This window comes from Simochromis diagramma, unplaced genomic scaffold (assembly GCF_900408965.1).
Source record: "Simochromis diagramma unplaced genomic scaffold, fSimDia1.1 OVJJ01000565.1, whole genome shotgun sequence".
NCBI lineage: Eukaryota > Metazoa > Chordata > Actinopteri > Cichliformes > Cichlidae > Simochromis > Simochromis diagramma.
In genome coordinates, this window is record NW_024387304.1 from 2657445 (window position 1) to 2666669 (window position 9225).

Below are 9225 nucleotides of genomic sequence, written 5' to 3' on the forward strand. Positions count from 1 at the left end.
ACTCCTATTTGTGCTTATGCACACACAAATGTAGAAATCTTTTCAAATCCACACTAATGCGCACTGTCAAAACATCTGATAAAACTCAGCATGTTGCTCGTTTTAACATAAATCAATTGCTTCATTTTATCTGGTAAATTGGCCTTGTAACTGAAAATGATTTTTCACAATTTGTCTAGCAAAGTTTTTGATGTTCGCTTTAGGAGGCTTGGATGAAACGATACATGTCAAGCGCTGCCGTCGGAATCTGCAACTACAAGTCCCACAATGCCGTGTTGTACTGCAATTCATGTGACCACAAGAGCAAACATGGCGGAAGTAGACGCGATGAAGTCTCTGAGCAGCTTGTTAAATGGAATCGCACAGAAAGTATATTACAACAACAGCGAGATCACAGAGGAGCTGCTGAAAAGCGAGCTCTACCCCGAGATGTCGCCAGACGAGTTCACAGCTTTGCACGACAAAATGAAAGGCCTTTTAAAGGTAATGCAACACGGCACCCTGCACTACTGATGATCCTGATGCTCCTGATGCTCCTGATGCTGAAGTGGCAGTCGAGACCAAGCAATTCTGCTCTTTTCACTAATATTCACTTCAGTTTAGGAGAAAGGGTTGCGTCTGCGTGATAGTGCATGCTTGTGCCCATCCAGAAATGCACAACACGCAAACAAACACACATTAATGAGAGGCACCGTGAGAATATCTGTTAAAACGCAACTCAGAACATTGTCCGAATGTTTCTCTCTTAAAAGAGCGGCCGAACGAAGAAGTCTTCATGAACACATCTGTCAAATGAACTGTCTTTCTTTTTATGGATGAGTGTCGCCATGTTTGGACTCCCAGCATTTAAAGTCAGGACCTACTGATCCAGCTTTCTGTAGTTTCGATGCTATTTCAGTACTTTGGCCTTGGGTTGCTTCCAGTACAAGTGAAGCAATGATTGAGTCAAACGGGTTGCTTGCCTCATTGCCAGGAAGAAATTGGAAATTATTATTTTATGTACAAGGCAACATAAGGCTAACCTATGTTGGGGGTAGGGGATGTCAGCTCCTTAGTGTGTGAATGTGTGCGTGAATGGGTGAAAAAGAATAATCATAAAAGAATAATTTCCAATTTGGATATGTAAAGCGCTTTGGGGTCCTTAGGGACTAGTAAAAGCGCAATATAAATACAGGCCATTTTTAACATCTGACAGCATCTTGGACCACAAGTTCTATGTTGTGAATGATGCAATTAATGGTCAGGGTTGATATTTTCACTTGGTGAGGAAAAGCCACACAACTATCAGCCCATCACTTTCATAACTACATGATGCCAAAGACAGCAGCCCTGGTGCATATAAAGCTACACAACTCATCTTTGTAGGAAATTCTGGTGTCAACAATCAGGCAAGAGGCTGACACATAGTAGGTATGTTTCTAAAAAAAAAAAAAATAATTTAGTCGATCTCTTGATGCCCTGATGCAGACTCTTGCAACTTTAAAAAACATAACATTTGATACAGTTGTTGTCAGAATTTCACATACTCTCATCACGGTCATGGTAATTTTGGGCTTGTAATGATTTCTTTGAGCTATTTTCTTCTAGGTTGAAATGATTGTGCATCATATTTGTTCAATGACTATATAAAAACATAAGAAGTCGATGTAAAAGGATACATTTAATTTGGATTTTCTCTAATACACACAGTGAAAAAGATACAGGGTGGGCCATTTATATGGATACACCGTAATAACATGGGTATGGTTGGTGATATTAAAGTCCTGTTTGTGGCACATTAGTATATGTGAGGGGGCAAACTCCTCAAGATGGGTGGTGACCATGGTGGACATTTAGAAGTCGGCCATCTTGGATACAACTTTTGTTTTTTCAATAGGAAGAGGGCCATGTGACACATCAAACTTATTGGTAATGTCACAAGAAAAACAATGGTGTGCTTGGTTTCAACGTAACTTGAAACCATCACTTTTGTTGCTCCAACAGTCTTGGAGGGATCCATCCAATGTGGGTAAGTATCAGACCAATAGCGGTGTTTTGTTTGTTAACTTCACCATTTACATAAAAGTTTGCCTCATCACTGAACAAAATCTTCTGCGTGAACTGAGGGTCCTGTTCCAATTTGTGTTTTGCCCATTCTGCAAATTCTGTGCGCCGATCTGGGTCATCCTCGTTGAGATGCTGCAGTAGCTGGAGTTTGTAAAGGTGCCATTTGTGAATAGCTAATATCCGCCGAAGGGATGTTCAACTAATGCCACTCTCCAGTGACGTGCGGTGAGTGCTACACTGTGGGCTCTTGCTGAATGAAGCTAGGACAGCCACTGATGTTTCTTCATTAGTGACAGTTTTCTTGCATCCACATTTTGGCAAATCCAACACTGAACCAGTTTCACGAAACTTAGCAAGCAGTTTGCTAACTGTAGCATGGGAGATGGGTGGTCTCGTAGGGTGTCTTGCATTGAAATCTGCTGCAATGACCCGGTTACTGCGTTCACCAGATATCAACACAATTTCGATCCGCTCTTCACGTGTTAACCTCTTCGACATGTTAATGGCTGTGAACAAAGAGAAACTTGTAAATAACTCATGAAAGACTAAAGTTACGTTGAACCAAGCACACCATTGTTTTTCTTGTGACATTACCAATAAGTTAGATGTGTCACATGGCCCTCTTCCTATTGAAAAAACAAAAGTTGTATCCAAGATGGCCGACTTCTTGTTATACTGACAGACAGAACCTAGAGAACAGTCTCTAGATGTGCAAAGCTGGTAGAGACAGACCCTAAAAGACTGGCAGCTGTAATTGCAGCAAAAGGTGGTTCTACAAAGTATTGACTCAGGGGGCTGAATAATTACGCACACCCCACTTTGCAGTTATTTATTTGTAAAAAATGTTTGGAATCATGTATGATTTTCGTTCCACTTCTCAAGTGTGCACCACTTTGTTGGTCTTTCCTGTGGAATTCCAATAAAATTGATTCATGTTTGTGGCTGTAATGTGACAAAATGTGGAAAAGTTCAAGTTTGCAAGCCACTGTAACAGCCGTGATAAAATATCTCAAAAAATCTCATAAAAATGCTGTTTAAACAGACTTATTACTTATAACTTTAAATGTTATTATGTCACTCTTTCTTTTTTCTTTTCCTCCTTTTCCTTCTATGTTTTTATCAATGGATTTTTGTTTGACTAGTGTCTTTAAATACATTTAATGTTTTTACTCCATGCTAGGCAGAAATATTCCATTAAATAACAGCTTAACACATTGTTTTCAGATAAAATAGCTAAATCCTGACTGGACTGTCTTAAATTTTAAAGAATTTAAAACATTTAAAATGTATTATTATTTTTGTAATGTTTAAGGTGAGGGTGACAAATCATTTACTGGTTTGTAATTTTTCCACTGGTTCTTCTCTTTTGTCAATAGGGGGCAGCACTAACATGAATATCCTACTCAGTACCTACAATGCCCAAAATATTTTTTTTTTGTTGTGGAGGAGTTGGGGTTTTTTTGGAAACAAATGAAGTGCCTGTGAAATGTATTTTTCGGGGCAGATTTGCCCAAACAGGGAAAATACAAATGTCAAAAGTACAGACTGTCTGAATGTATAGAAAGACCGAATACACTGTCCAGTTAAAATGCACCCAAACTTACTTTATTCTTACTTTGGTTACATGGGGCTTCCAAATAAATGTCATGGGGAAAATACTTCTTGTTTTGGAAACAGTAAAGGTAAAAAGAAAGTACACACTCTTTAAGTTCTAATTTTATATCAAGTCATAATAAAAATAAACCGGTCCTTAAAAAGTCTTAAAATGAAGCAAAGTATTTATTAATATTAGTAGTATTATATAAGTATTAAAGTAAACTGCTTGCCTTTTTCATAAAAGTCACCACACGACACTGCTGTAGCGATATGATTACAAGACATTAGAGCTCCAGGTTTGTGTTGAATTTCATCGTCCTCTTTTCTGCATCTCTCAGTCCATCGCCACAGCAGACATGGACCATGCCCAGCTGGAGGCCTTCCTCACAGCTAAGACCAAGAAACAAGGTGGTGGTGGCTTGAGCGCTGAACAGGCCGCTGCACTCTCTCGTTTCTGGAAGAGCCAACGAGTTCGAGTTAAGGAAAGTTTGGTGGCTCATAGCCGCTGGGAGCCCAGCCTCAGGGGCCTTTCCTGGAGAGTGGATCTCCAGGCTGCAGCCAGCAGACGGGGAACAGCTCACAGCGGCCCAGTCGCCCTGGTGGAGCTCGAAGCTCGGCAGAACAGGACAAGTAAGCTATAGTTCCAGTTTCTTTTTTTTCTTTGACGCAAACTATCATTCTTAGCTTCCAAGGATGTAGTGAGGTGCTAATTTACGTTCGCCTGTTTTCATTTTTATTAAAAATAAATGTGCCACCATAATTAAAACTATAAAGTATCCTAAATGACTTTTTTAATAGTACAATCCCATTATCTCCAAAAGTTTATTCTGTTCATCTGGACGTAGCGTTTTCAGTGGGAGAAACGTTTCGTCACTCATCCAGGTGACTTCTTCAGTCTCAGCTGACTGCAGGTTTCCCCAACCTTATAAACAGTACATTTGCATAATGACTGAAACCAGCCCACTGAGGGAACAATGGGCTGGGAGGTCAGTTCCTTCATCGTAATTGTGCAAATTCTCATGACCACTGATCAAAGCCCACTGATCAATGGCCATGAGTACCATTTACAGAGAGTTGGAGAATGGCTGCAATCACAGCATTGTAAGATGGTGAAAGATGTATCCCTAGAGTGGGCTGGTTTCATGCATCAAGACATACAATCACATTAGAAAAACCAAAACTTTTATATATGCCAATTAATTATGCTTCAGGATTTGAGTTTGTGGATGTTTAACAGTATTTTCTCAAAGCAGAGCTGGAGCACAAATGATCATATTTTGAAAATGACATTAGCTCAAGGGGAAAAGTGAGGGCTATAATATGTTACAAAGGACTGAAACACTATTAAGATGCCTTTAGTAGCCTGAAATCATTAGAGATATAAATATAGGTATACTGAGTCTCAGACGCCACACAGAAAGACTCTAGACTGGATTCAAACCCAGGAACTTCTTGTTGTGGGGTATGGTACTAACCACCGCACCGCTTCTTTACTGCAGCACTCCACACATTTATGAGTTTATTGCTAGCAGTTCAAATGGACATGTAAGCGCATTTACACATCATAAAGCCAGAGGAGAGTCATGAATTGTTTTGCCCTTTCGATATGGGTGGGACGTAACTATACTCTGTCCAGTAGAGTTTGACAGCAATAGCTTTGTCATTTACTGTTATGCAACATCAACTCTAAGTACCCATTTATGATTTGACTGATATCCATTCCATAACTGGTTCTGTAACCTTTGGGGTGAAACGGAGAGGCCATTATGGAACTAACCTCATGGTGGTGTCATTCTGTCTAATTAACGACTGCTGAAAGAGCAGGTTTCAGTGTGGCCGTACTGGATAGCTTTAGTGAGCCTCAGTCCCATGAGAGGTTTAAATTTACTCTGTGCCCTGAACAGTTTTAGAGCTGAAAAAAAGTTCTGTAAAATTGGTAATATTAGCTTACTTTTGTAGTGTATTCAAATGTATATTCAGATTTAGGAGAAGGAGCATTGCCTTCTCCTTTAAATTTTGGATCACTGTTGGATATTTGCTTTTTAAACAATTCAATATTATAATAATAGAAAAAAAATCCCCAAATCTATACTGCCACAGGCACTTCTACCTCTACATAAAGAGACTGTAAAGAATTTAAAAGTTGGATCATGTCTATGGCTTTGATTTTTTGCCTCGGATTGATTTAAGCTGTTGTTGCTTTGTGAAGAAATCCATTTGTCAGTAAAAGTCATAGGAAATCACATTTATGTTGCTATGAGCCCACATGACCATAGCAACGTGTGTGTGTGTGTGTGTGTGTAATCAGCAATGTCCAGACTACCAGGATTTCTGGTCCTCTGAGTTTCTGCAACATATACATTATATACTGCATGTATATAATGCAGTATATACATGCAGCTGCATTTTTACGTGCAGCTATGATTCTTCTACCTGCAAGAACTATTACTGTTTTATCATGAAGTACCCTTGTAGTTCTAGTTCTTGTCACATTTGGAACCAAACTAGGTATGCTATATGTCCTCATGGATGTACAGACTGCAGTCAAATAATTGCTTTAGCACCATACAAAGCTGATGTTAATGTGTAGAGTTGATGCTGGTGTCATTTCCTATGACTTGCTGTCTGATTTAGAATGCATAATGACCTGACAGGAAGTGGCTCAGTCAACCATGGTGTAAATGCCAAAGCCTGCATGACTGTTTTTCATGTATTTTGGATACAGAATGAAACATAGTTTAAGATGACTTAATGTGCTGTACCGCTGAGCAGCTGCTGACACTGAGGAGTCTATTCTTTTTGGTGTATTTTTTTCTGCAGGTTCCTAAGCTCAGAGAAAGCAGATCGGCAGACCAGAGCAGCACATACTCTCAATGTGCACAATGCCACTGAACTACTGTTCAGCAGTATTATTGCCCCATTCAAGTCAATTTAAATGTAGCTAATAAAAGCTCAAAGGCTGAGGAAGAAGGTGGAGGAGACTGGTAACTGGCGAAATGAATTGCTAAGGTGTCTTTCAAGTCTTGAATCCCAGAAAAGGCCTAATGATAGGATGCCCATCATCACTGCAGAATCCCCTGTTTTTCTTCAGCTTCACACTAGGAATTAAACAAAGTTTTTCTATTTTTATCCGCAATCACTGAATGATGTGCAGGGAATATTATATTGCTTCCTTCAGTAATTATTTATTGATTAAGAAGTAGACTGAATCATTGTTTTGGAAAATAATATTTAAATTCTTTTTGGAAATATCGTTAGTTGCTGACCCATTATGTTCAATCCTTTCACCGGCCTCTAACACCTCCGTTCTTTTGTCTTTCTCAGGACTCAGAGTTTGTGTGTCTGGAGTTTGATGAAACCAAAGTCAATCAAGTGTTGAAGAAGATGGCTGACATCCAGGAGAGCATCGACAGAATTGTTCACAGTACCTGAAAGTACTTCCTGAAAGTTTATCTCAAACAGCAGAGACAGAAAGATAACTGTGACTAAGAGTGCTATGTTGAGGCAAAGTTTTTCCACTTGCTCACAGATTTATCAGAAATGAAAGTGGTGTGTACGTGTACAGGTATACACACCACTATCAATTCTAGTAGATAATACTTGTGGTCGTCCTCTGAGAATAAGTGGCCATTAAAGAAGAACTATTCCTCTTTTTGCAATATAGTTTGCAAAGCTTTGGGATTCTGGGATTATGAGAAATAAGAAATGCGATGAAACTAAAGTGAACAAAAGCAATGTATTACAATATAATTGTAGATATTGTAAAACTAAATAAGAAGTATCCCACGTGTAATTGTTTTTTTTATTATTATTAAAAGGGACCGAAAGATTAAGTTGTTTTTTTTGTTTGTTTTTACTATTAATATTTTTTTTAATCTCTATCTCCTTCAGCATCACCTTCATGGCCATGGTGTTGGATAAAACTGTGTTTAAACTACATGTGAAGTAATAATTGGAAACTCTTTCAACTGTCTACAGCCTGACAAAACTAAATCAGAAATGTGCCACTTTCATTAGACAGATTCAGGTATCAAATTAGGGTATTATTACATTCAGTTGTTTGTATGAACATGCTAACTGTATCTGGTAGCAAGGAGCATATTTCCCAAACAGTAATTAGCTAAAAAAATTATAACTAATGCTAATCGTGACATCTTCAGTTAAAATGACTAAAGTAGATTTTTAATTCATGTAAAATAAATTACATGGGGTGTATCCTACCAGTGACCGGACAAAGCTGGACTGAAAGATAACACAGAGGCACTAATCATGGCAGCACAGGAACAAGCTCTGAGCACAAGATCAATAGAGGCTGGGGTCTATCACACCAGGCAAGACCCCAGGTGCAGGCTGTGTAAAGATGCACGTGAGACAATCCAGCACATAACAGCAGGATGCAAGATGCTAGCAGGCAGGGTATACATGGAACGCCATAATCTAGTGGGCGGCATAGTGTACAGGAACATCTGTCGGACTTCCAGGTACAGACGGACATAAATGGTGGTGGGCAACCAACTGGACATAGTAGTGGTAGACAAGCAAAGGAAGACGGCCGTAGTGATGGATGTAGCGATACCGAACGACAGCAACATCAGGAAGAAGGAACATGAGAAGCTGGAGAAGTACCAGGGTCTCAGAGAAGATATGGAAAGTGAAGATAACAGTGGTCCCAGTGGTAATCGGAGTACTAGGTGCAGTGACCCCTGAGCTCCCAGGCCTCTGGTAGAGGACCCAAGCTTGAAGAACAAAGACTAATTTATATATACACACACACACACACACACACACACACACGGATAGTAATCAGACTCTTATCATATGATGTTAGATAAGCACAGAACAGTCCAAAGGTAAAGGAGGAAGTCTATGTTACACAGATAAGCACTGCACAATTTTTTTTTTTTTTTTTTTCCTCAAGCAAATAAAAGAAGTTTAGGTTACTTTAAGGCAGTGGTAATAAACTTCAGCCCCGTACATTCTTGGTGTTTCATTAACTCTTAAGAGGGAAAAAAACCTTCAGAATGTCAGTGCTTGATTTCCAGTGGCACATCAAAACTGTAATACAATAATACAAATCTTAATGCAGGGATAAGGAGAGAAGACTGTTCGTTTCATTTGGTGTGTTTAAAATAACAACGTCATGCTGCAATTCAACCTTTGGTACAGTACTTAATATAGTTTTATACATATTTAAATGTAAACCTGGAGACCTTACATCTTCAAAGATGGTTAATACATGTAACATTAAATCATTATACTTTTCTGACGTCTTTTGACCTTTCATTTAGTCCTAAACAGTGTTCTTGACATTATACTACTGTTGCTGCTGCACCTCATGTAGTTCTGTAGGATGGATCTGAGACAGCATAAAAGAAGTCTTAACTTGATTCTTCATCTTGCATCAGTCCTTAATCTTCAGATGTAATTATTGTGTTTTTAACTGCAGTAACACCAAAAAGCTAGCATTCACATTTTCACAGCAACCATCTCTAGACAATCCATAGTTTGGAGAAAGGCTAGTAAGACTACTAAAAGTCCAACTTAGTATGTTTAAAACAAACAAAAAAAAAACATGAAGTGGCC

At 38.9% G+C, this 9225-nt stretch overlaps 1 protein-coding gene across 1 annotated transcript; it reads left to right on the forward strand.

Annotated features, from left to right (window-relative positions):
• The first annotated feature begins 276 nt into the window (after positions 1-276).
• commd1 (copper metabolism (Murr1) domain containing 1) lies at positions 277-7475 on the forward strand. Its single transcript, XM_040004264.1, is given in 4 exon segments — positions 277-483; positions 3981-4253; positions 4255-4272; positions 6967-7475. Coding segments are annotated over 4 exon segments (573 nt in total). The 5' UTR covers positions 277-309; the 3' UTR covers positions 7075-7475.
• The last annotated feature ends 1750 nt before the right edge of the window (positions 7476-9225 follow it).